This window comes from Leopardus geoffroyi, chromosome B3 (genome assembly GCF_018350155.1).
Source record: "Leopardus geoffroyi isolate Oge1 chromosome B3, O.geoffroyi_Oge1_pat1.0, whole genome shotgun sequence".
Taxonomy (NCBI): Eukaryota; Metazoa; Chordata; class Mammalia; order Carnivora; family Felidae; genus Leopardus; species Leopardus geoffroyi.
The window spans coordinates 137,019,722-137,046,201 of record NC_059337.1 but is presented as its reverse complement, the minus strand read 5'-3'; the positions used below and the strand labels follow the sequence as shown (position 1 = coordinate 137,046,201).

Below are 26,480 nucleotides of genomic sequence, written 5' to 3'. Positions count from 1 at the left end.
TCTCTCTCTCAAAATAAATAAACGTAAAAAAAAAAAAAAAAAAGCAAATTCTAAGGCCTCTAAGACCCCAGATTGTTGAATCAGAAGCTCCGGGAGCGGGGACACACTCTGTGTGGTCACATGTCTTCCGGACAAACGTTCGCGTCCAAGAATCGTTGGCCCAGCATGTGCCCACGTTACAGGGAGATGGACGGGATACTCTAGGTGTCTTTGGAAAGCAGATGTTGCGGGGAGAGGGAGAACAGAGGAAGGCAGGAATGTGGGAGGCTCCCTTCAAGGGACTGAATGCTTGCGTCCCCTCACCCCAAATTCACATGGTCACATTCCAGTCTCCAGCGTGTTAGGAGGTGTTAGATCATGAGGGTGGCGCCCCCAGGAATGGGATTTGTGCCCTTATGAGAGAGACCCCCATAGAGCCGCTTTGCCCCTTTCACCCTGTGAGGACACAACGAGAAGACGGCCGTCTATGAAGCAGGACGCAGACCCCTGCCAGACTGCTATTCCACCAGCGCTTTGATCTGGGACCTCCGGTCTCCATAAGTACGAGAGATAAACGTTTGTTGTTTAAGCCCCCAGTCTGTGGTCTTCTGGTGTAGCAGCCCAAGACCAAGCCACCCCCATGTGTGGCCTCTGGACCAACGTCCAAACCTCGTAGCTGGGCCTGTGGACCCCACGATGGTTCCGCAGTCCACCTTCTCAGACCGCCCATCAGGTTCTTCCGGCTCCAGCCACACTGGAGACCCCTCCCCTCGTGATCCCTTCACTTTCTGAGCCCCGCCCCCCACCATGACCACCGCCTTCTCGGATCTGACTCCAGCCTGCCTGAGATGTCCTCTTTGCTCCAAAGGCCTGTGAGACCAGAACTTGAAACAATGGTCCCCCCTTGGTTCCCCTTCAAGCCGCTCAGAAGACCAGACCACACTCAGCCTCACTGTATGCAGCTCCTCTCACTAATTCCGCAGCTAAGTCCTACTCCTGCTCCTACTGTCCCTCCCTCTGAGCCGCCTGTCCCCTCTCCCAACAGCACCTGGAAAATGACGACCCTCGGCGTTTGTGGACCGAATAGCAGCATCTTTTCTGAAACTCTTCTTTGAAAGTTAACTCGCTGGTTCCCAGCTGGTCAGTCGCTCTTCACTTGCGACTTTTATCCACATCAAAAAGCCGAGGCAGGCCGGCCTCCAGACGTGAATTCTTTCCAGGCTGCGGTCACCAGGAGGGTGACTGGTGTCAAACCAGTGCTTTCATCCAGACCAAGCTCTTCCACCCCCAGCCTAAGGACATCCGGCTGGGGAGGGGGAGGGGGACTCCCTTAGATGCCCTCTCACCCAACTTTCCAGGCAGGCTGGAGAGGGAGGGGTTCTGCCTTGCCAAGCTCTCCCCGAGAGCAGCATCCACTCCGGGCAGCTCTGGGACCCTCGGGAAACGCAGAGGGCACTGACCCTGCGTCTGCTTCTGATGAGACGCCCCCGATGAACAAATTCAGGACCCCCAGCCTGCCGGGCTCCCCGGTCTGCAGTGGGCAAGGCGAGCTCTCACGCCTCCTAGGCCCTGAGGGGCTCTTTGCGGGAGTTTCTGTGACGCGCATATTCCTAAAAGCCAGCCACCTATTCAGAGCTCTTCTTAGACAAACCCACTGACGACCTTGACAGTGCGGCCCTGGCTCCCAGGTGCAAGCCCCCCCCCCCCCCCCGGACCTCCCGCTGCCTCCCACCCTGCGAACTCCCTCTCTCTCTTCCCCAGTCCGGTCCGCAACCTTGTTGCCTGCCAATCCCCCAGTGCGGAGAACAGGCTGGCTCCCACCCACTTGGGGGCACTGTGGTGACAAAAGGAGGCCGAGGGGCTAAGGAAATGGTCCTGATGCTGGCAGGGCTGGCTTGGTCGCCGGCCCGGTCTGTACGGGCTGGAGCGCGCTGAAGTCTGGGTGCTGGGAAAGGGCGTTTGGGGGATCGAATCTCGATCCCTTGGGCATCTCCTGAAGGACCTGGGGCATCTTCTGAGGCCCTCACTCTTGTCACTGTCCGCTGACCAGCACACTCTGGGTTCCACGCGCAGTGATATAAATCTCACTGTCTCCATTTTGTCGAACATAAATTCCTGGGAGGAAAAAGAAATCTCCGTCGCCTGAAGGTGCTTTGACACCACTTCCCAGGGACCAAAGCACCACCAAAGGTTACCTACACTTCCTTTAACTCTCACAAGCGCCCTGCCAAGGATGTGCTATAGGTGACGGTTGGCAAATGACCAAACTGAGGCTCAGAGAGGTTAAGTGACTTGCCTGAAGCTGCACAGCCCAGTGGTAGCAAAGCTAGATGACTGAGTCCAAGTACTTGTGTGGCTTCCTGATGCGGTCGCTTGCCTCTTTTCACCGCTTCCTCCAAGAAGCCCACCCTGACTGCCCCCAGCCTCCCTCTCTTAGAGGCATTCGTTTCTGAAGGACCTTCTACCTCCAACTCTAAGCACAACGCTGAGCACATGTGGGCGACTCAATACGTCTCGGTTGAGTGATTGTTGCTGGAGACCCACGGGACCCCTTGACATCACCGTGTAATTTCTTCCTTTTTCTTCGGAAGAAGATGAAATTAATGTACTGTGAGTATGCAGACAAACGTGCCCTTATTGAAAACGACATCGCTCATATCACAATGTGAATATGAATAACATGAGTTTTGCCCAGGGGAAGCCAACGTGGTGAATGGTGTCCCTGGAGCTGGGCCGCTGAGCAGCCCTGATACGTGTGAAGTGCTTGTGAGGAGTCCTTCTCAACGGAGGCGCAGGCTTGCTGACTGTTGGCTGTTGCTATGGCAACCCTGGCGCGGGGCGGGGCGGGGCGGGCATTCCGGGTTCCAGAGGAACCAAGCATCCTGTGTGTCGAACGTCTCCACTGAGCCTGCCTCAAGTACGGAGAGCGAGTTGTGACCTAGAATGAAGCCAGTATTGAAGACGGCAGCCAGCAGTGTGTGGAAAGGACGAATCTTTGACGAGCCAGGGAGCCTCGGATCACACCATTCCTGAAACCCACCCGGCCACTGAACTTCCACTCGTGAGGCCACCATGCCCTGCTGGAAGAATCAAACCACCTCAGAAAAGGACAAAGTTGGAGGACTCAGAGCTCCCGATTTCAAGACTGACGACAAAGCTATAGTCATCAAGATAGTGCGGTATTGGCATTGGGTAGATATCTAGACCAACGGAATAGAATTGAGAGTCCAGAAATTAACCTTCACGTTCACGGTCAGTAGAGTTTTGACAAGAGAGAGGAGAAGCCAATGCAACAGGGGAGGGTAGTTTTGTTTTTTTTTTCCAACAAATGTTATCAGGACAGCTGAATATGTTTATGCAAAAGAGTGAAATCGGACTCTTATCTCATACCATATACAAACGTTTTAACTGAAAATGGATCATAAACCTACATATTAGAGCAAAAACTATAAATTTCTTATAAGGAAATTTAGGTACAAATCTTCATGACTTTGGATTACAGTTTTTGTGATAGTTTCTTTTTTCTTTTTTTAATTTTTTTTTAAACGTTTATTTATTTTTGAGACAGAGAGAAAGACAGAGCACGAACGGGGGAGGAGCAGAGAGAGAGGGAGACACAGAATCGGAAGCAGGCTCCAGGCTATCCGCCCAGCGCCCGACGCGGGGCTCGAACTCACGGACTGCGAGATCGCGACCTGAGCTGAAGTCAGACGCTTAACCGACTGAGCCACCCAGGCGCCCCTTGTGATAGTTTCTTAGATGTGATGCCTAAAGGCAAGTAACCCAAGGGGGAAAAAGTAGCTCACTTGGATTTCATCAAAATTAAAAGCGTTTGTGCTTCACAGCACACCATCCAATGAAAAACACAACCCATAGAATGAGAGGAAATATTTGAAAATTGTATATTGATAAGGGACTTGTATCTAGAATATATCTTAGAATGCAATAAAAAAAAAAAAAAACAGCACCCAAATAATCTGATTTAAAAATCGGCCAAGGATCTGAATAGACATTTCTTCAAAGAAGAGATACGAATAGGCAATGAGCACCAAAGAGACGCTCAATGCTACTGTCACCAGGGAAACGCAGAGCAAAACCACGACGAGCTAGGACTTCACACCCACTGGGATGGCTGCATTACGAAAGACAGACAATTCCAAGTGTGGACAGGATGTGGAGAAATCGGACCCTCACACACGCATCGGTCACAGGATTGTAAAATCACTGACACTTTGGGCAGTTTGCAGCTGATGATAATATTTGCACAAGATTTAAATACAGAGTTGCCATATGGTTCAGCAACTCCACACCTAGGTATGTCGCCAAGATAACCGAAAACGTATGTCCACCCAAACACGTGTACGTAAATGCCCACAGCGGCATTGGCCACAACGGCCAAAAAGCGGAAACAACCCAAACGGCCATCAATGATGGATAAAGAAAATGTGGTGTGTGTGTCCACACGCAATGGGATATTATCCAGTCCTAAAAAGGAACGAAGTCTTGATTCACACTATATGACGTAGATCAACCTTGAAAACGTTAAGTGTGAGAAACCAGATGCAAAATGTATCTTGTGGGGGTGATGAAATGTTCTGGAGAGTAGTGATGGTTGCATAATTCTGGCTGAATTAGAAACACTGAAGGGTGCGCTTTAAAAGGGTAAATGTGGGGCGCCTGGGTGGTGCAGTCGGTTAAGCGTCCGACTTCGGCCAGGTCACCATCTCGCGGTCCATGAGTTCGAGCCCCGCATCAGGCTCTGGGCGGATGGCTCAGAGCCTGGAGCCTGTTTCCGATTCTGTGTCTCCCTCTCTCTCTGCCCCTCCCCCGTTCATGCTCTGTCTCTCTCTGTCCCAAAAATAAATAAACGTTGAAATAAATAAATAAAAGGGTAAATGTTATGGTATGTGAATCATATCCCAACGAAGCTATTATTAAAAAGAAGAAAAAGACACGCTCTGTGGTCAGTAGAAGCCGGTCTGACATGTTCCCGGCTACTGCAACTTCAGCAAACGACAGATGGTGGGGGGGGGGGGGTGGTCCTGGGGGGGCGGTGACAAGGGGAGGCTCAGTGGACTTGACCGAGAGTCCAAAGTGGAAACTGAAGACCCTGCACAGAGGCTCCCTCAGTCACTGAAATGCGCCCTCCCCGAGTGCACACGAGACTGTAAATGTGTGGCCACACCTGTGTGCATCTTGGGTGTGTTTGTTTGCAGGTGTGTCTGTGTATATTTCACGTGTATTGTTAGGTGTGTAGAGAGCACGTGTGAATGTGTACAGTGTGTGTGTGTGTGTGTGTGTGTGTGTGTGTGTGTGTGTGATAGGCACAGAGAAAGACCGGGCAGGACAGGAGTTCCTTTGCACCTGCCTCTGATCCTATACCTAACGGGAACTCATCACAAGTTTCTTGAGTGACAATAGAGACACCAGGACCTACTGCCCCAGGAGCGCGTGTAGCCATGGAGGGACGGACTCACGGGGGCTAAGCGTGAATGCACCATGAGCGGAGGCCCTGAACAGGCTGAGATTGCCCACCTGGGGTGGCAGGGAGGCCTCACCTGAATCAGGTCGAGCTTGGAGAAGAGGTCCCTGCTCTTGGGCATGCTGTGGGCGGAGGGCGAACACTGCTGGACCATGTTGTTGATGGCCACGTGCATGTAGTCGAGCAGCTCTTCCTGCAGGAGGAGAAGGATGAGGGGGAGGAGGAGAAGGAGGGGGAGGAGGAGAGGGAGGGGGAGGAGGCGAGGGAGGGGGAGGAGGAGAAGGAGGGGGAGGAGGAGAAGGAGGGGCAGGAGGAGAAGGAGGGGGAGGAGGAGAAGGAGGGGCAGGAGGAGAAGGAGGGGGAGGAGGAGAAGGAGGGGGAGGAGGAGAAGGAGGGGCAGGAGGAGAAGGAGGGGGAGGAGGAGAAGGAGGGGGAGGAGAAAAAGGAGGGGCAGGAGGAGAAGGAGGGGGAGGAGGAGAAGGAGGGGGAGGAGGAGAAGGAGGGGCAGGAGGAGAAGGAGGGGGAGGAGGAGAAGGAGGGGAAGGAGGAGAAGGAGGGGCAGGAGGAGAAGGAGGGGGAGGAGGAGAAGGAGGGGGAGGAGAAGAAGGAGGGGCAGGAGGAGAAGGAGGGGGAGGAGGAGAAGGAGGGGCAGGAGGAGAAGGAGGGGGAGGAGGAGAAGGAGGGGGAGGAGGAGAAGGAGGGGCAGGAGGAGAAGGAGGGGGAGGAGGAGAAGGAGGGGCAGGAGGAGAAGGAGGGGGAGGAGGAGAAGGAGGGGCAGGAGGCGAAGGAGGGGGAGGAGGAGAAGGAGGGGGAGGAGGCGAAGGAGGGGGAGGAGGAGAAGGAGGGGCAGGAGGAGAAGGAGGGGGAGGAGGCGAAGGAGGGGGAGGAGGAGGAAGAGGTCCCAATCCTCTCCCACCATTCCCCCTCCCCAGCTCACTCAGACCAGAGAAGCCACCTTCTCATCCTGGTCTGTGCTCCCTGGTCCACTCCCAAAGGGCCTTGGATGAGTCCCTCCCACCGCAGGACCTGAGTGTCCTCCCCTGCCATGAGAGACATTGAACTAACTTCCCAGAGGGTCCTCCTGGCCGGAGACCCCCATGGTCCACACCTGGAGCAGGGGCTGGGAAGGGGGCTGGAGGAACCCAGAGCTCTTCACTCTGGGCAGCCCCGGAGTCCTGGGCTTCAGGTCTCTGGGGCTGTGGTCAGCGGTGACAGCCTTGCTTCCCACCTTGAAGAGAAAGACCCAGAAGGGGCTCTGTAAACAGTGGCCAGTCCACTCCCCCTCTAAGCCCCTTGGCTGGAGGTCAGCCACCTGTAGATCCCAACCATCACGTCTTCCAGGATCCCACGGGGCCCGAGAAGGCCCTGGATTCGCTGACCACACTCAGTCTAGGTGCAGTGTGCCCCAGGCCTTGGTCCTGGTGTCTTCCCAGCAGCCCCTGAGGCTGGAAGGGTACAGGCTCTGATTTTAGTGAGGACCCAGGGGCCGGAGGGTAACCAGTCCCCATTCCAAAGGCCAGTGCAGGAGCTCGAGAGCTTCAGTCCAGAAATCCTGGCCTCTGGTCACGGATTTCGGGCATGGCTTACTCTTTCCGAATAACCACTCTTCTCATCTGTGAAACAGATAGAGGTAAGAACCAAGCAGCATTTAGGAGGGCCTGTCCCGGGCAAGGCCTTGTGCCAAGTACTACCTGCCTACCATCAGACAGTCCTAGGAATTACTGACGATCTCACTTAAAAGCCATCGTTCTGTTATTACCTACAAGCATTATCGGAGGACCGGGTAAGCACCCAGCACATGCCAAGCCCGGGTACTGGTTCTTGGTAGAGCTTGGCCCTTACCTATCTGTGATCTCAGTTTTCCCACCTGTAACCTCTGCCCCATCTTAGAGAAGCCCTTTGAAAGCTGACAGTCATCAGGGTGAGGTAAGCAGGGGTGTTGGGGAGGGGGTGATGCTTATTGAGGAGACAGCAGCCCCCAGCCCTGCCCCCACCCCCATCCCACAGAGTGGGCTCACATCACAGCTGTCCACGTCTCTCTGGTAGGCAACATGGTGTTCCAAATGTCACCACTGTTCCTGCTTGCAGACACATCTTTTGCAGCTGACACAGCGGAATCTTGAGCCTCTGCGGTGGGAGGGGCTGGGTCACCTGGGTGCCGCAAACCCTCCTGGGGCATCTGCCCTGGGCCTGGTCCGGAGGAGCTCACTGCCCAGGGAGATCTGAGCCTGATGGAGGGAGGGAGGAAGGGGAAGTCCTGGGTGGTCTGGCTGTTCAAGGTACCAGGAAATGCCCAAAAGACCATGTCCAGGCTGACCGGGGCTTAATGCTCACTTCCTCCCATAACCAGACCCAAGAGTCTGTGCCCTTCTGGGCTCCGAGGCTGCTAGGAGGGCACCGTGGAGCAAGGCTTCCTGAAGCCCAGCCTGCTCTGGTCGATGCAGTGCCGGCCACACCCCCCCGCAAGGCCCCATGGGATGCGGGCTCAGCCCTGGACCTACACAGGTGTCCTTACTTCTCTGAGTCTTCCTTTCCTCCTCTGGAAAGTGGGAAGAAAAGCCCACCTCGGTCTAAGTTGCAAAATTCAAGGTGGCATCGAAAAACTCAGCTTATGCCTAATTAATTAAGATAAATTACAGTGAAGAACATTTTAATTCACTTGTTTAAAAATCAAAATTAAGAGGCGCCCAGGTGGCCCAGTCGGTTAAACGTCCGACTTCGGCTCAGGTCAGGACCTCACAGGCCGCCAGTTCGAGCCCCGCATCGGGCTCTGCGCTGCCAGCTCAGAGCCTGGAGCCTGCTTCCGGATTCTGTGTCTCCCTCTCTCTCAGCCCCTCCCCCCCAACAATAAATAAACATTAAAAAACATTTTTTTAATCCATGATGAACAAAATATTAACATTTTAAAGAAAGATGAGATCCAACCCGGCACTTGAACGCTCAAGGTTACTCACCTCCCCTTGTCTCAGCGCTAGGAATGAAAGCACTTACCTCCAGGTGCTGAGGTGAGATTTAAATGAGATACAGCAGGTAAAGCGCCCTCATCCTGCCTGGCTGCCCATAAAGGGTCCGGTTCTCCGGAGGCGAAAAGGTGCCAAATGGTGTAGGTTTTCAGTGCTGCCACTAGGGGGCAGAGGCTCGCTGCAAACTGCGCACAACGGTCCTGTGCCAGAATCAACCCACCCTCAGCCCTCCTCTCCGAGTCCCCTTCCCCTCCAGCTTCAGCATGCAAATTCATCATGCCACGCCTTTGCCTGGCGCAGTTTCTTCTGGAATGGCTGGCCCCCCTGGCAAAAGTTCTATTTATTATAAGATGAACCAGAAAGGAGAGACAGGTGACTTCTTGGGGCACGAACTTGGGCACCGTCTGTGTCCTGTGCCTCAGGACAACCTCCTAGCTAGTTTGCATTGCCATCTGACACATAAAGAAACTGAGGCTCAGACAGGGTACACACTTGCTCAGGGTCATGCAGCTAGTCAGAGACTGAACTGGGATCTGCACCCAGTCTGTTTGAATCTAGATTTCGTGGCTTTTCTACCCCCAAGAACACGTTTAAGCATAAGCACTGTCAGGGGTCAGCCTGGAGAAAGGGGACGGAAAGGGAGACAGAACAAGGCTCTGGAGTGACAGCCTCACCCAGACCCTCTCAGCAGCCCACCAATGCTCCGAGACTTCCTCGCAGGTGCAGAGGAGACCCCTATGGCCCCGGTTCTATGGGCTAAAGGCAAAGGGCCAGGCTTCAGATAGCTGTTACCGGGGTAAGAGCCCTATGACTCTCCTCTAGAGACCCCAGGCTCTGGTGGACGACCTGGTTCCTCTTGGAGAAGGCCTCCAGATGCTTCTGGATGTCCTGGTTGATGGTGAAGAGCTTCCCATAGTGCTCCACCACGGTCTCCACGAGGGCCTCCTCTGGCCCCTCCCCTTCACTGTGGCCTGTGGAGACAGGAGGGATGGGTGGGCACAGAGAGCCCAGCCCCCACCTGCCCCCTGCAGTGGTGATGCTAATGAGGCAGATGGGACTTCTGCCGTGGTCCCGAAATCCCAACTGGAGTCCCAAAGTTGACAGGTGCCAGACAATCCACGCAGGGCTTACTCCCAGATGGCAGGACTGGTCCAGCAACTGTCCGGCCTCATCGCCCGCCTCCTGCCCCTTCAAGAGAAGCGGCAACATTAGAAGGACTGCCTAGCGGCCAAGAACCTGGATTCCGGATCCAGACTGCCCGGTGAGACAGGAGACTGTCCCCCAGGAAAAAGTGCTGACTGGGGGAGCCCACAAGAAGGGGATAGGAATTGTTGCTGTCCTGAGTGATAGGGTCCCCGGCTTTGGTGGTAACCCATCCCGGATGGGGTGAGCAGGGTTGAATTGCTGAGTTAGGAAGACTCCAAACCAGGAGGCTGCTTTATTTTTTATTTATTTATTTATTTATTTATTTTTTTCAACGTTTATTTATTTTTGGGACAGAGAGAGACAGAGCATGAACGGGGGAGGGTCAGAGAGAGAGAGGGAGACACAGAATCGGAAATAGGCTCCAGGCTCTGAGCCATCAGCCCAGAGCCTGACGCGGGGCTCGAACTCACGGACCGTGAGATCATGACCTGGCTGAAGTCGGATGCTTAACCGACTGCGCCACCCAGGTGCCCCAGGAGGCTGCTTTAGAAGCAGCTCTGGGTGCCGGGTCTGGTCAAGCCCCATGCTGACCTGGAGCCCTCACCCCTCCTTGGCTTGGTGCTCGAAGCTCTTTGGTGCTGCTCAACTTTCTGGCGTCATCTCCCAGCAACTCCCCGAACCAGGTCCTGGTGCTCCAGCATACTGGAACTCACCATCCCCAAACCCGTCACGCAGGGCTGTGGCTGTTCCCCCTGCCTGCCATGCTCTTCCCCCTCCCTGAGCTCATTTGAGCCCAATGAGAGGCCACCTCCTCCGCGAAGCCTGCCCTGACCTCCGGGGCAGAGTTTTGGGAGGGGCTCTCACAGCTCCACAGCGCTTAGTGCAGTGGCTCTGAAGTCAGACCAGAATCTGAGACCCGGACCCAGTATTTCTCTGGCTGGGCATTTGAGGCAAGTTCCTTAACGTCTCTGAGCCTGGGTAACAGAAACTCACGCAGAGGGGTAAAAAAAGATTCACCAAAGAGCTTGGCACAGAGTAAGTAGTTAATAAACGGTAATAGTTATTTTTATTGGTGTAATGTTGAGATAATGACGATGAGAAAAATACCTGCTTGTGTCCCCTTCCCTTTCCTAACAAGCTTCTGGCCCGGATGGCAGTGGGCTCTGGGTTGAATCGGGATAAAACAAAACGCAAAGCCCATTTCCGGTGTCTGTGTCATTGTCGTCGGTCGTAGCGACACATGAAACAAAACCAAAGACCCACGAAATAGTAGCGATAATAGCTAACATTTACCAGGTGTCAGCTGAATGCCGGGGCTTCTGAAGGCTGACTTCCTCCATTCGCGTGACTGGTGCGGCTCCCCTTGTACAGGAGAACTTGCCACAGGCCACAGTGGCCTCACCGGGGTTCACCAGGCAGGCTCGCTGGGCACCTGTGCCCTTTTGAACCCCTGTGGCCTCGACCTTTGCGGGTCCTCATGCTGCAGGTGGAGTTCAAGGCTCACACGGTGTCCTGGCCCCCAGGCTGGGAGGCGGCCTCGGAGGGGAAGCTCCATACATACCCTTGGGGATCTTCTCAAGGACCTCAATCAGAGAGTCTTCAAAAAAATCCGTGCTTCTCCACCTCGCTCTTCAGCTTCCTCTGCCTGCAGGGACATTTCAGTGACAGGAAGAGCCAGGCACCAGTGCCTTGTTTGGAGGCTCCCAGGTCATGACCTCTTGCAAGGCTTTCCCTGGATCTCCTGCTCAGACTTGCCCTGGCCAGTCCCCCCCCTCTACCCCTCATCTCCACCCCATTTCCTGATGAGCTAACTGAGCCACAACGGTTCAAAGAGCTGCCGTGGTCAGGCACGGGGGAGAGTGGAGTCGTCTGTCTGGTGGGGGCTGGGGGGGTCTACAGAGCCTCTCCTAGAGGTAGCCTGAGCCCCCCCTTACCAGCTGGTGACCTGGCCAGAAGCTTCACTTCTGTGCCTGGACAGCCCATCTGTAACGACAGTAGTGAGAGCCCCTCCCTGGGATTACGCATGGGGTGCCCAGCACATGGTGAGCGCTTAGTCCGAGATCGGGGGCCCCAGCACCCCGAGAGGGGAGATGACCGCTTACTGCTGCCCAGCCACGCTCGTCTCTTAGGCGAGCCCCTGAGCAAGATGGGTCTCCAGTAGGGCTCTTGCTCTGCGCCCCGTCAAGGTCAGGGGTCAAGGGCAGAGGCAGAGCGGGCCCCCTCCCCCTCCGGTCAGCGGGCTGAGCCTCCAGGGGCTGTGGTAGGATCTCTGAGTGATTGCTGAGGGACCCAAGGCAGGCCTCTCTGCCTCTCGTGCCCCCTCTTGTCATCCATACAGTCCTGGAAAATGCAGGGAAAACTGTCTTTCCCCACAAACACCATGTGGGCCCTGCGCATCATGGGGCTAAACCGTAGTGGGGTCGGGAAGCCATTCTAGAATCTGATGGAAGGGTTGGACCTTTTCTCCATAAAATTGCTCACAGACACAGCCTTTTGCATCTAATTCAGGCTTTTAAGGGCAGGCTGAAACCGGAGGGCTGCCTGAGGGGAGAGGACCCAGGGTCGCCTTGCAAGTTGACTTGGGTTGAGCTGATAGGTACAGGGGACGGCCACCCACAGCCCTGCCTCTGACAGGAGATGAAGCCTGCAGAGGGTGTGGGATGGCCCAAGGTCCCCCACCGCCCCCACCGGGGCCACCCCTCCCCATTTTCTTCCAGGTGTCCTTGTCCCTTCCCTGATGGCCCTTGCAACGTTCGCTCAGTCCTGGCCACTTAGCCCACCACGGGTGGCGCTGGGTCTGGGGCAGGGGTCCAGCGTGGCCTGGGTCAACTCGTACTTGGCCGGGGGCTGGCAGAGTTCCTGTAACAGCACCTGCAGGGCCCTGTCCTTGTCAACAGTCACACTGGCCTGTGTCCCTGGCCACCAGCATTGCCCCTCTCTGCCCCGGCTGTGCTAGAGGACGAGGGCCACGTGGGCCAGGTGGGAAGAGGATAGACAGCAATGGCAACAAGCAGGACAGCAGCTTTCTCTCCCGACCTTCCCGATGGTCCTCAAAAGCCAGGGTACATTCCCGCTTCCTAGAAAAGGAGACAGAGGCTGCGAGGGGGCCTGTGACCAGCCCAGGAACACACGGCAGGACTGGATATAGACTTGAGCTCATTAAAGCCAATGTTTGGGGTCTTTGAGCTGCACCCCCAGCTCTGGAAGGGCCAGATTTGCCTTTCTATAGTGGCATTATTGGCCTTACCACCCCATAACTGGGATCGGTCCCATCATCGTCAAGTCGCAAATTCACCAAGATACCCGGGCCTTCCAACAGGCGCTGGTTCCCAACAAGAGAGTCCCAGGGTCAGGGCTGGGGGCTGGTTCAGAAAGCAGCCCGCATGGGGAGGGGACACCTTTGTCACCTACCCTACCCACCCACCCTCCACCCCTTTATGCATTCAGTGACATCACTGTGAGCGGATAGGAGCTTATCAAAGGACAGTGGGGGCTGGGACAGATCAGTGAGCCCGTAGTCAGGCTGGGGAGATGGCCTAGGTAGTTTCCACACAGCCTTGCAAAGAGCTCCCAGACCATTTGCCTAAGCCCGGTTCCCAGTTATGACCCAAAGGAGAAGGAAGTTTCCCTAAGCCTGCCATTCATTGGCCATCTGCTGGACCAGCCACAGCACGTGCGTGGAGCAGGGAGAGAAGGTGAGGGGCTACATGGTCAGCCTTTCCAGCCCTGAGCATCAGACGTGAGCCTGGGGAAGGAGGAGGGGGTCCGGTTGACTCACTCACAGCTCCAAGGGCACAGAGCCACAGCGGGGCCATGACATCATAACGTTGGCTTCTGTCCTTATGACATGTCCACTGCAGGATCCACCCGTGGGTGGCGGGCTGCATTCTCCGTGGCCTTACCCCTGCCTCCCTGGTTCAGGTCCCAAGGAGAAGGGGGCGAGGCATCAGTGACCCCAGGGAGACTTGGGCTGTTTTTGTCCTTTCAGGCTGGTCGACTATAGGCAAGGTAGAGGTCACTTTTAATGTTCCCACTCCGCCGGCTCTCCAGATCCCACTGGCGTGCCCCAGGACTCTCCCTGTTACCTCCTTCTACCTGACTTTGCATGGCTGCAGGCTGTGCAGTTCCCCAGCTGGGGCACTGAGCAACCCATAACGACTCAGCCCTGCCCCTGGCTCAGAACCACACCCGGCCCAGGGTAGGGGAGGGGGCATGCCGGGTGTGGGGCATGCCGGGCCTGCCTTATGGCTTGGCCCTGCTGCCTGCTGTTGAAGCTGCTGGGCCTGTGGCATTTGGGGGAGCCGGGCCTGGTGCCCTACTAACTGTCCAGGCCTCCCCAGCAAAGCCCCATTTGCTCAGAGCCAGGGTCTCACGGAGGGCAGCCTGGGTAGCCCTGGCGAGAATGCTGGGGGGAGGGAGGGACCACAGTGAGGGGAAAGGTGGCTGGGGGAGCCCGGGGCAGCGGCTGGGGCCTCTGGTGAGGGGGCAGGGGCAGGAAGTGGGGCCTACGCAAGGGCCCACACATCAGAGAGCAGTGGATTGAATCCCTGCCGGCCCAGGAGTCCCTGAGCAGGACTCAAGAGAGCTGTCTCTGTCTGACCTCCATGGTTCTAGAGCCCCTCAAACACCTGAGGAGCACAGGCTGAGGAAGGACGGAGAGCGGGGCCTGGTGCTGGCCTTGGGTTCATGTGGTGCAGACGGTCAGAGGTCTGGGGTCTGGGGTCTGGGGTTGCCCAGAGAGTCAGAGCCGGCCTGAGGGTGGGGGTGGGGAGGAGGGCTGGAGGAGTCTTCCAGAGTCGACAATGTCTGAGGTGGTTCTTGAGGATAAGGATGAGCCAGGAAAAGTAAGGTGGGAACATATTCTTGGCAGAAGGAACAGCCGGGACGAAGGTTCAGAGGCAGGAAATAGCATCCAGGTCTGTGAGAACTAGAGGCAGATCCTTAAAAGCAGAAGGCGAAGGTCAGAGTGGGAGCGGTGTGGCTGTGGCTGGAGGAGCCGTCAGCAGGAGCCAGAGTGTCCGTGCCAGGCTCTCTGTTGCCTGCGACATAAACCAGTAGTCTGCTCGGGCAAAGGGGGCATCAGTGGAAGGTGGGAGGGAGGCCGCAACATCAGCAGAAGAGCTAAAACCCAGGCTCGGAGAGTGTGGGGGCCCACGGCAACCCTGGAGATCCAGGCAGCAGGAGCTCAGGGGGGACATCCCCCCAAATGGACCCTCCCCTACGCCTCGATCCCCAAGATCCCCAAGATCCCCAAGAATCAAGGTCCTTAGAGAGGACACCCAATTGGCCAAGCCTGGTCATGTGCCCGCCCCTTGGCTTGACTGACAGTCACATCGTAGGAACTGCATTGGGGGCTGGAAGTTTCCCAGAGCAAATCCCAGGCCTTTGGCAGGAGACCCGGAAATGGATGCTTAGCAGGTACTCAGCACACGGAGGCTCAGGGGAGTCCGGCGAGTCTGGGCTTTATCCCGAAGACAACAGGCAGCTGGAGGGACCCAGCGGAAGGAGTGGCATGGTCAGACTGGCATTTTGGAGCATGCTCTCGGGCTCAGAGCGGAGGTGAGGCAGGGAGGCGGGCAGTTCTAGCGTCTAACGTTTGTCAGGACACTTCTAAGCGCTTTCCAAGCAGGGCGTAACATCACGTGGCGCGCCACGAGGTCAGAGCTGTCCTTTCGCTGTGGGGAAACCGAGGCAGAGAGAGACACACGCCCAAGGCCTCACTGTTGGGAAATCGAGGAGCTGAGCTGTTAATCTAGGAAGCTGGGACTTCAGAAAGTCTCGGAGGTTGAGTTGCTGGGACTTGGGAACCGATCCAGTGGGGATGCCACAAGCTGGGTCATAGGGTGAGGGAGGGCTGCTCCCGGGGGAGACCCTGTTAGCGCCTGTGGGCGTGGGGCCTTCACACGTGCAGGGCAGACGACTGCCCCTCTCCTGGGCTTCAGCAGATCCGGGAGCAGGCCTCCCTAGACCTCATCTTTCTCCAGGCTCCCAAACCCTAGGATCCCATCTCCTGGTCATCTGGGGCCCTGAACCACTTGACCCAGTATGGCCGCAGGCAGGGGCGTGTGGGGACGGGGGAACAGTTTGCTTCCCAGAGAGGATTCTAGTTTGGGTCTCAAGTGTCCTGCACCCACACAAGGCTGGGGGACAGACGGGCTGCTCTGGAAATATGTCTCCCTGTGAGGCCCTAAAGAGCGACGCTGCCGAAATTACCAGGGATTGACAACTATTATGGATTGACCTCCGCCTGGCGCTTTGCCTGGAATCTCTCATCTACTTCTCGAAAAGACCCTCCGAGGTAGTGGAAGCATGGTTCCGTTTTTGCAGAGGAGAAAACTTAGGGCCTATGAGGCAAAGTAACTTGCCAAGGCGCACAGCTAATAGCCGGCAGCACGGCTGACTGCTTAACTCTTGGAGCCCAGTGTGACCTAAAAATGCCGGGCCCCTTATTTAACAAATTAAGAATTTGGGGGCGCCCTGGTGGCTCCGTTGGTTCAGCATCTATGTTCGGCTCAGGTCAATGATCTCGAGGGTCACGAGTTCGAGCCCCACATCGGGCTCTCGGCTGCCAGCGCGGAGCCCACTTCGGATTCTCCGTCTCCCTCTCTCTGCCCCTCCCCGGCTCACGGGCACTCTCTCTCTCTCTCTCACTTGCTCAAAAATAAATATGAAAACAATTTTTCAAAATAAGTAAATAAATAAGAATTTTTTCAAGACGGCAATGGTAGAACACAAAACTAACCATGTGCTCTTCTGAGAGCAGGCCCCGGGCATAGGTCCTGCGCAGGGATTTGGACTCACATCTAGTGAGTGATTCCGGAACTTAGTATTATTATTATTATTTTTTTAATGTATATTTATTTTTGAGAGACAGAGAGAGACAGAGCATGAGTCGGGGAGGGGCACAGAGAAAGGGAGACGCAGAATCCAAGGCAGGCTCCAGGCACTGAGCTGTCAGCACAGAGCCCGACGGGGGCTTGAACCCACGAACTGTGAGATCATGACCTGAGCCAAAGTCGGATGCTTACCGACTGAGCCGCCCAGGCGGCCCCAGGACCCATTATTTAACTCTACCCCACTCCCTTCCAAACTCCACCTGCCCTGCCCCCTCCCCTCCTCCCCCGTCCCAACCTCCTGCTCCCAAATGCCTGCCTCAGAATCTCTTCTGGGTTCTGGCTCTTTCTCTCCTCTTCCCATCCCTACCCACACCCAGCAGGCTGCAGACCCCAGCCTTCCCTGAGTAGGGGAAGAATCCTGGGCTGTGAGGAACTTTAGAGGAGAAAAGGAGACCAAGGCCAAGAAAGGCTGGAGCTATCAAGGGGACACAGCTGGTGAGGGGCCAGGTCCCAGACCCCCTAGACCTCCTCTACCTCCTGGGCTGTGGGGGAGGAAAATCCAAGACCGGGCTGTGTGTTACAGACAGCTGGGGACCTTGGGGCCTGGGGGGTGCGTTTCAAGGGCAGAGACACAATTAAATGGCCATAGAACCACACGGTTTAAGTCTTAACAAGCACTCCTGGGGCTGCAAGTTGACCCCAGGGCTTGAGTCTCCCAGAACAGCAAAAGGGATGGTCAGATCAGGCCTCCTGCCCAGATTTCCAGCCCTGCCCCACGGCCAGCCCTTCCCCACCCACGGGGCGGTGCTCAGGAGGGCTACCACCTGTGTGACCTCAGAGAAAGTACATAACCTCTCTGAGCCTCAGGTTTGAAATGTAAAGTGGAGATGATAATGGTGATGAGGGAGCTTGGGGCAAGCCGGGGACAAAGTGCAAGCAAGCGGCCCCACCCCCACCCCCCCCAGGTGCCCGATACGGGGCTCAAACCCAAGAACCGTGAGATCATGACCTGAGCCAAAGTCGGACGCTTAAGTGACTTAGCCACCCAGGCGCCCCAGTCAGCCTTAGTTTTGATTCCTGTCACTCCCTTTCCACTCCCTCCAGGTGACAATGGTCGTGATCCCTGGCACAGGACCCTTTCCTAACAGCTAACAGCCTTGTTGCTGGGGCTGACTGCCAAAGGTGGCTTCGGGGAAGGGGTGGAGTGTTGTGAGGCCTGGGTGTGGGTGTAGGGGGTGGGCGGGTGCAAGGAAGACAAGCATGGCAGCTAGGGACGTCATTAACTAGTTCTTCTCAGTCCCCAGCAAGACTTCATGGCAACTCAGTGGAAAACACTGAAGGGTAGGGGACAGAATGGGTTTAGGGGCCCGCAGACTTGGGCTCAGATCACACCTCCTCCATGTCCCTGGTGGGTGTGACATTGGCCACGTCATCTCCCTTGCTCTGAGCTTCAGTAACGATGGTCCCGTCAGCAAGGCTTCTTGGTCCCGCCTCCAAAATCGCCCGACTCCATCCACGGGGCCACCCTGGTCCAAACCCAACACAACGGCCTTCCCCACGGGCCATCTCCACCCAGCAGAGGGCTCTCCTTCAAAAGCAAGCCTAACCTCCCATCTCTCTGCCTAAAACTAGTGCTTAGGCAGGTAAATGTTTGACGGCCCGTCACCCAGGAGGCAAAGCCAGGGTTTGTGTTATTTGCCAATTTCCATGGTGCGTATATTCTCACCGTGGCTGATTTCCAGCTACCAATGGTTTACTGTCCTGCTTGCAAAAGTCCTGAAGATTCCTTCAGGAATCAGGCCATTCCTTCCACATTGGTCTTATTCTCCCCCCGACCTACCCCAGGGCCTTTGCACCTATAGTTCCCTCTGCTCAGAGCCTTGTTCTTCTAGCTCTTCCTAATGCTTTCTCCTTTTTGCCTTTCAGGTCTAGCTCAGATGCCACCATCTCAGAGTGACCTTCCCTGACCATGTCGAACAGCCCAGACCCCGCTTACCTTTGGTCTCGCCTCACTGTTGTTGAGCTCTATTTTACTGCTCTCATTACTCTGGACTATCTCCCTGGAGTGTGATCTCCAGGAAGGCCAGGACTGGTATGAAATTGTCCCTGCTAGAGTCTCAGTGTCCAGAAGAATAGAGCAGCAGGTGCTCAGGAGATGTGTGGGTACAAGCAGAGCTTTGGAGATACACAACTTTGGGTCTGAGTTACACCTCCCCACTAACCATCTGCAGAACCGTCAAGGAGTCTCTTAGTGTCTTTGACCCTCAGTTTCCTCATCTGCAAATGGGGACAGCAGTACCTATGCGATGCAGCTACTAGGGTCTAAAGACGACTAAGTATAAGGCGCTCAGTACAGTGTCTGTTATTAGCAGAGCCTCAGAGAATGAGAATGGCCTCTTCACTTGCATGTATTCAACGACAGGCAGCTCATTCCCTCCCAAGGTGGGCTTGTCCACCTCTGAACCACCGCTGACATCTGCCCAAATATGTCTCCCATGGTGTCCTTCCTTTGGTCCTGGCTCAACCACGTCCCCCACCCCACCCCACCCCACCCCCACCCCCACCCCGGAGTCTCTTGCTATTACCACCACGTTGATTGAGCCTATTTTGGCACAGCAGGAACACTAAAGGCGGATGTGATGTCTGGCCTCAAATGAGTCCCTTAACTTCACTGAGCCTCAGTTTCTTCCTCTGTAAAATGGGGCCAGCAATAGTACCTACCTCCTTAAGTACTCATGGGCTCTAAGTCAGCTGGTAAACACATAGACTTAGCACCTGGCACAGGGAAAGTGCTCCCGAACCAGCCACTGTGATTACTATTACCCTGCCCGGTGCCTGGCCACTCCCGGATCCAGCGTCTGCAACTTTCGGGTCCACAGCCATTTCTAGTGAAGGCCAGGCCCCTCTCTTGAACGCTCTCCAGCCGAGCGGGAAAAAGGGCCAGTCTGTTTGGGTCACCCACCCCATCTTTACACGCAGCCGTCAGAGCTGACTCTCCCCGTGGACTCAGCACTTTCCCAAGCACCTCTCTCCCCGCCCGCCGTCCCCCCCCCCCAGGGGACTACCTGACCCTGGGCAGTCACTCCATTTGCTGAGCTTGGAGGTCCAGGCCCTAAGCCTCTGGGACACAAACTGCCTTGTACTGGGGGGCGGGGGTGGGGGACTGAGTGTCCCCAGCTGGGGTGGCTTCTGCCAGCTCCCTGGGTGGCCTGGACCCAGCCCTCCTTTTAGTATTGTTTTTTAAAGGGAGTCTTCACTTGATCTTAGCCAAAAGGCCGAGAAGCGATTAAAGGGAGTCTTGATGGTCATAAAAGTGGTGACGGTGGGGCGCTAACCGGGGAGTAGCAGCAAGGGAGGAGGAGGAGGACCAGAACAGTGCAGCATCCTGAAAGCCAGGGGGAGAGGGGGCAGGGCTGGAGGGGGAACCAGATCTGCCCTGGCCCCACAGCCCACTGCCTGAGACTGTGACTAGGATGGGCAGGCCCTCCTGAGAATTTGCAAATGTAACTAAGGCTCTGATCAGTGGCCCTGAGACCCCTGGAGGGTCCGGTCTAACCACAGGAGCCCTGGAAAACTTCTCTGGCCGGTCCAGCCGGTGCATCCCCGTCCCGAGAGATTTGCCATGGGAGAGAGATTCAAAGTGAGGGAGGTTCTCACTGGCTGAGATGCAGGGATCATGGAGCAAAGACCTGGGAGCCCAGAAGGGTCCCCGGCCAACAGGCAAAGAGAAAGTGAGGACCTCAGTCCTGCGGCTGCAAGGAACTGACTCCACCAGCAACGTGAACAAGTCTGAAAACAGATTCTTCCTCAGAGGCTCCAGAGAAGATCCCGGGCCTTGATTTCAGCCTTCGGAGACTCGGAGAACCCAGACTTCTGAACTACGGAGCGTCTAGACTGGAACAGGAAACACCTTAAGAGACAGGCTAAGAGGGGCGCCTGGGTGGCGCAGTCGGTTGGGCGTCCGACTTCAGCCAGGTCACGATCTCGTGGTCCGTGAGTTCGAGTCCCGCGTCGGGCTCTGGGCTGATGGCTCAGAGCCTGGAGCCTGTTTCCGATTCTGTGTCTCCCTCTCTCTCTGCCCCTCCCCCGTTCATGCTCTGTCTCTCTCTGTCCCAAAAATAAATAAACGTTGAAAAAAAAATTAAAAAAAAAAAAAAAAAAAGAGACAGGCTAAGAATCTGGGGCTAGACTGTGGGGGTCTTAGGGACCTCCCAGGCATGAGGAGCAAGGTCAATGTGTGTTTCAATGCCATCATTTGACCTTGCCATTCTAAGTATCCCAAAGCCAGGAGAGTGTTTCCAGGTGAAATCGTGAGGGCTTTCTAGGAGGGCCATCCGTGAACCCCACTGAGCACGCTGGGGGCACCAATAGCTTCTGGATGCACAGGAGTGCCACCCTCTGAGCAGCATTTTCCCTGAGCAGGGGCGGTGTGGAGCCGGGCAGCTGGTACCTAGGCCCAGACAGGCTTCCCCAGTCCCGGGTATCCTTGTGTATCACCAAATGCAGCCTACAATTCTCGGACAGTCTGTGCCTCCAGTCCTGCGTCCTGAGGCTGCCAACCCCTCTGACCTGGGAACAGGGTGGCTGGGCCTTGGCCAAAGTCAGAGGACCAGTTGGCCCTTTGTGAGGACAGACGCTCTGACTCAGTGTCTCTGGCCAGAGGATGGGGCTTGGACTCAGAGTGGGTGCCTTTTCCCCGTGTGATCATTCAGACTCCTAATCACCACCCTTCCTACGGGCTTCACACTTTAGAAAATCTTTTGTTTGCAGCAAGATTTCACGGAGGTGCAGGCACATGGGGTCCCAGACTCAGAAATACTTAGTTTCATGCTCTGCCATTGCTGCCTTGAGACTCTTGACGATCTCTGAACAAGGGCGTTGCATTTTCATTTGGCACCAGACCCTGCAATATACACACACATTCTGCTATCTCCCCTCTCCAGAATGTCAGCAGAGGGGCAGTGAGCACACCCATTTTATAGGTGGACCCTGCGGGTGCCTCCAGCATAGGGACCTGGCTGGAATGAACACCTTCCAGGAGCAGGCACAGGGTCTGGGGAGACGCTTCGTAAATACTGTTGCAAAAGAACAGAACTTGCCCTCCAAGAATGGATTGCGAGTACTCTGCTTTTCAGACCCTCACCCCGCCTGTTTTCCTGGAGGACAGCCACGGCACAGAGCTGTAAGCGCCTGTGAGTCCCGGAGGGCTGGGCTGCCCGTGTTCTTGGCTGTATCCTCAGGGCCCAGGACGGTCATGGCCACATGTTCAGTGGGCCCCCAGTGAGTGTCGTTAAGTGAACAGAGAATGGACCGGGCTTACAAGAGATGACATACTTGCCCAAAGTCTCGAGCCAGGAAGCGACAGACCTGGGCTCCAAACTGGGTCAGTGGACTCTGAGTCAAGTGCTCACCCCTCGGCCACACAGCTGCCTCCAGGCTCTCTGACCCCGCCTCTGGGAGCCATCGGACCAGGGCGCAGGTGATGGACATTGACTGCAGGTTGGGAGCTGACCCCTGCCCTGTCGCTTCAAGGGGCCATTTGATAGGAAATCGAGTGTCCCTTGCAAACTTGCTGCGTGTAGCAGACACTGTGGATGCCCCGCCCGAGACCCCCTGCTCGGACCACCTGTCAGGCTTCCACCTGGTAGCACCTGCCTATCTCACTCAAGCATCCTTTGCCACATTAGAGGCCACATAAGTGCCAGGGAATTATCACCCTCCCAGGAGCAGCCCTCAACCACTGACTGACATCCCCCTCCTGTAACAGGACGACTCCGAGGCTCGTCCCACACTGGCGTTCCAGTCCCCAGCCAGCTTTGAGCTTCGGCTGCCCACAGGGCTCACTGGCCCGAGAGCGCGCCCTCTCTTAGCTGACTTCCCTCTTCTGTTTCACTTCCCTACCTGCCCCCGCCACGTTTTGCGGGATCCCTTCCTGCATTCACCGTGTAAATTCACATTCTTGCCTGTTCCCCGGGGGAACCCACACCAAGACTCACAGCCTCATTTCTTTGGAGCTACCTTCTCCTGGGGCCTCCTCGCAACCCCTCCCGGGTGTTGTCACTCAAGTCGTTTCCGGGGGCAAGGAAGTGTGGCCGGGGCTGCTGGCTGCCACAGGACCTGTTTCCCCTTCTTCCTGGGAACGGGGCCAGAAAACATTTCCCAGCCTGTGTGAAGGGACAAGCGGCCAGGGGACCAAGCGCTGGCCAATATAACGTGAGGAGCGTCTACCACTGGCAGGCCCGACTGGTAGAATGTTTCATGTGTCATCTTTCATGGTCTTTCTGCTTGCACCTCAGCGCACATGACCCCGGTGGCCCCGATGGTGATGGCGGAGCCACCCACAGATGCAGCCTGGGCCCCCGAATCACCTCTGGGCGGAGAGCCATTTGCCCAGGAAGAATGACAGCTGTGTGTGGATTTTCAAGAGCGAGGAATACACTATTGTGTTTGAGCCATTGTATGTTTTGGGATTTGTTAAGGCAGCAAATATTTACTAATTCAGAGGACAAGAGGCTGGGCCTCAGGAGGTGGGCAGGCCTCAAATGAGTGCTGATTGCTTACTGTCTGAGTGCCCTGAGCAGTCCTTAATCTCCCTGCAGCCTGTCCTATAGGAATCACTGTCCCATGCTATGGATGAGGAAACTGAGGCCCAGAATCACAGGGTTGGGTAGTGATAGAAAGGGCATTCAATCTGACCCCAAACCCGGTTTATAGTTCACAGAAGGACTCCAGATCTTTCTAATGCCCTCTCTCTCCAAATGTCTTTGTCCTGGTTGCCAACACCCTCAAGGCTCTGTGACCTCAAAGTTGCTGAGAATTTGGCCATGTCACTGCTAATGGCCAGGACCTGCTCATGGGAGAAAGGGGCCGGAATGCCTCTGTCCATCGTCCCGGGGCATTTTAGGGGCCGCTGCCAGCAAGTGGGGTGATGTCTGGGCCAGTCTCATCTTTAGGCTCCATTCTGGTCCCCAGGGCAGCCTCCCACTGTCCCAACTTGAGAAGGAAGCAGCCCTTAGTCCCGTCTCTGCGTGGCATGAAATGCCCCATGACCCGTTAGGGACATGTTAGTGTATTAGTCAGGGACCCTACAAGTACAATTGTCAGATTCGGAAAGAAAAAGAATGTATACATAGTTCAACATGAATTTTATTTTATTTTTTTTTTAATTTTTTTTTAACGTTTTTATTTATTTTTGAGACAGAGAGAGACAGAGCATGAACGGGGGAGGGTCAGAGAGAGGGAGACACAGAATCGGAAGCAGGCTCCAGGCTCTGAGCCATCAGCCCAGAGCCCGACGCAGGGCTCGAACTCACGGACCACGAGATCCTGACCTGGCTGAAGTCGGACGCTTAACCGACTGCGCCACCCAGGCGCCCCTCAACATGAATTTTAGATAAACAAGCAAGGAATCGTTTAGGGTAAGTATGTCCCATGCAATATTTAGGACATACTTACACTATGAGTATTGTTGCTTATCTGAAATTCAGATGGAACTGGGCCCCCTCTGTTTTATCTGACGACCCCAACTGCAAAACCCAGCAGCAGGCACACGCGTAAAGTAAATAAAGAGAAGTAATGAATTGGTAGAGGTGTGGGCAGGGTCAAGGGCACCAAGACAGAGGGAGGCATCCGGAGTCTAGCCTGTCAACAGGCGCTGCAGCCTTGGAGGATGGAACCCTGTCAGAGCCCTGGTGGAAAGCAGAGGAGAAGCTGCTTCCCTTTCCTCTTGTCCTGCCCACCTGACCTCCCATTGGTGGACCCAGTCAAAAGCCACAAGGCAAGGACGCTTGGACAATGCTCCGTCAGCCTGCCGGGCACAGAGCTGGGCACAGAAGGACAGAGCGGGGACCTGACAGCAAAGGAGGAAGCCAGCTCTGTCCAGAAAAGGAAATTAGGGTTTCTTAATCTCCCTTGGGCTCTGTCCCCTTGGTGGTACTTAAAAGAGGACACTCCTTGCCAAGACGGACAGGGACAGTCACAGATACCACACCCGGGCCCCCCATCCTCCTTCAGGAAGCTCTGTTAAGAGCCCAGCAAGAGGCTCAGAGTGGAGGCCACGCACAGGTGGCCAGATGTCCACGGGGGTGGGGGTGCCTCTCACCCTCACGGCATGGCTGTGACTGACTCCAAGCTCATCAGGTTCTCTGGACTCTTGCATCCAAACCCTCCCCTAGATTTCTACCGATTCCTGGGGCCCATGAGCCCCCTGCTGTCTCCACCCAGACCTGCCCCTCCCCCGGCAGACTTGGGGCCTATAGCAGCCACCATCCAGGAGCCCGGCCTGTCCTCCACACCCCCTGCTCCCTCTGCCCTCCTCCCTGGCCCAAATTCATCACCCTGTCGCCCGGAGGTGGTGGGAGTCAAGTCCACCCCACACTTTCATCCAAGTATTTCCCAACAAAGACAGCTGTCTCCCCCTCGCCCACCCCCAGCTCTCTTTCTCCCAGTCTCCCTCCCCCTCTCTCCTTCCTTGGCACCCCCCCCCCGCCCCCACCCCATCCATCCTGATCCCCTGTGCCTTGCACTAGGCTGTAGACATGAAAGAAAATATAGGAATTCTGAACTGCTTAAAAACCTCTCTACGCCACTCTTGCCCCTGGAGGATAAAACTCGAAGCCAGCCATCTACAAGGCAGGGGTGGGGGCCCCTCGCAGACACCGGGGCAGCCGACACTTTGATCTCCGTCTTCCCGGCCTCCAGAACTCTGGAGCCCGTGGCAACAAACACAAGGTGCCACGGCCACAGGCTTTAAGCAACACAGGGGGCACTGACTGAAAAGCAGAGCTGCAACCTGGAAAGTTGGTCTCGGCCTGATATATGGACCAGCACCCAAGAACTGTCCTTTGTAGGCCAGCCCCCCCACACCACCACTCCCCCCTCGTCTCACCCCCCCCCCCCATACAGTCCAAGCCCTTAGCAGGCCTTACAAAGCTCTCCAGATCCAGCCCTGCACGTTGGCCCCTCCCCAAGCCTACTCTGACCACGCCCATCTCCTGGCCATGCCAAGCTGGCCACAGCCCTCCGAGCCGCAGACTTTGGCTCCTGCCGAACCCTCTGCCTGGGGTGCCCTGCACCCACCTGTGCACCAGACAAGCTTCGTCTGCCAAGACTCAGGGTGGCAGGCATCTCCTTCGTTGGAAGGCCTCCCCTACCCGCTCCTCCCTGCCCTTCTCCTTGCCCCCACTCCTCCTCCCTGCCCCCATCCCTCCCCTACTCCTCCTCCCTGACCCACCCATCTTCCCTTTCCACCCCTCTCTGCCCCCCTTCTTTCCACCCTCCCTCTGCCCCACCCCTCCTCCCTGCCCAGACCCTCCTCTTACCCCTCCTCCCTGTACCCACCCCTCTTTCTACCCCCTCATGCCCCACCCCTCCTTCCACCCCCCCTGTCCCACCCCTCCTCTCACTCCTCCTCCCTGAACCCACCCCTCCTTCCTAACCCCATCCCTTCTCCCACCCCTCCTCCTGCACCCAACCCTCCTTCTATCCCCCTCTCTGCCCCACCCCTCCTCCCTGAATCCACCCTCCTTCCTCCTCCCCTCTCTGCTCCCGCCCTTCTCCTGCCCCTCCTCCTTGTCCCCACCCCTCCCCCCTTCCCTGCCCCCCCCATCCCCCTCCCTCTCTTTGAGGCTGTGCCTTCTGACAGGTAGCTCTGGTATATCTCAGCAGCTGACACGGCTTCTGGCTCTTAGTAGGGCTCCTGGCATTTAATTTGTGTCTTGAGGATAGAAATAGTAATAGTTACATTTATTGAACACTTGTCTCAGGCAGCCACTGACTCAGACTGTCTTGGCGTGTTACTCGGGTCACCCCAAGCCGCCCCACGAGGAAGGTGCCAGTTATGACTCCTGACCGACAGGTGAGAAGAGCCTGCGCAGAGAGGGGGCACGCAGCGGGCCACCGGAGCTCCAGCCACTCAGCCCCACATCACTGCTCCGCAGAACCCGCCTGACGGCAGGAGGGAATGGGCATTCCAAGTGCAAGAGGGTCCAAGGGCACGCCTGTGCAGACAGGTGGAGCGAGGGTGGGGGCACCGAGGGAGAAGGGGGGCGAGGAAGGTGTGCGGGGCTGGTCTCA

General features: G+C 56.2%; 1 protein-coding gene across 1 annotated transcript; it reads right to left on the bottom strand.

Annotated features, from left to right (window-relative positions):
- Positions 1-350: 350 nt before the first annotated feature.
- On the bottom strand, positions 351-12,936 carry CCDC197 (coiled-coil domain containing 197). The gene is given in 10 exon segments (XM_045450842.1): positions 351-435; positions 1,712-2,094; positions 5,538-5,654; positions 6,570-6,689; positions 7,480-7,546; positions 7,548-7,588; positions 9,217-9,612; positions 10,175-10,272; positions 11,075-11,180; positions 11,182-12,936. Coding segments are annotated over 10 exon segments (1,587 nt in total). The 5' UTR covers positions 11,356-12,936.
- Positions 12,937-26,480: the final 13,544 nt, after the last annotated feature.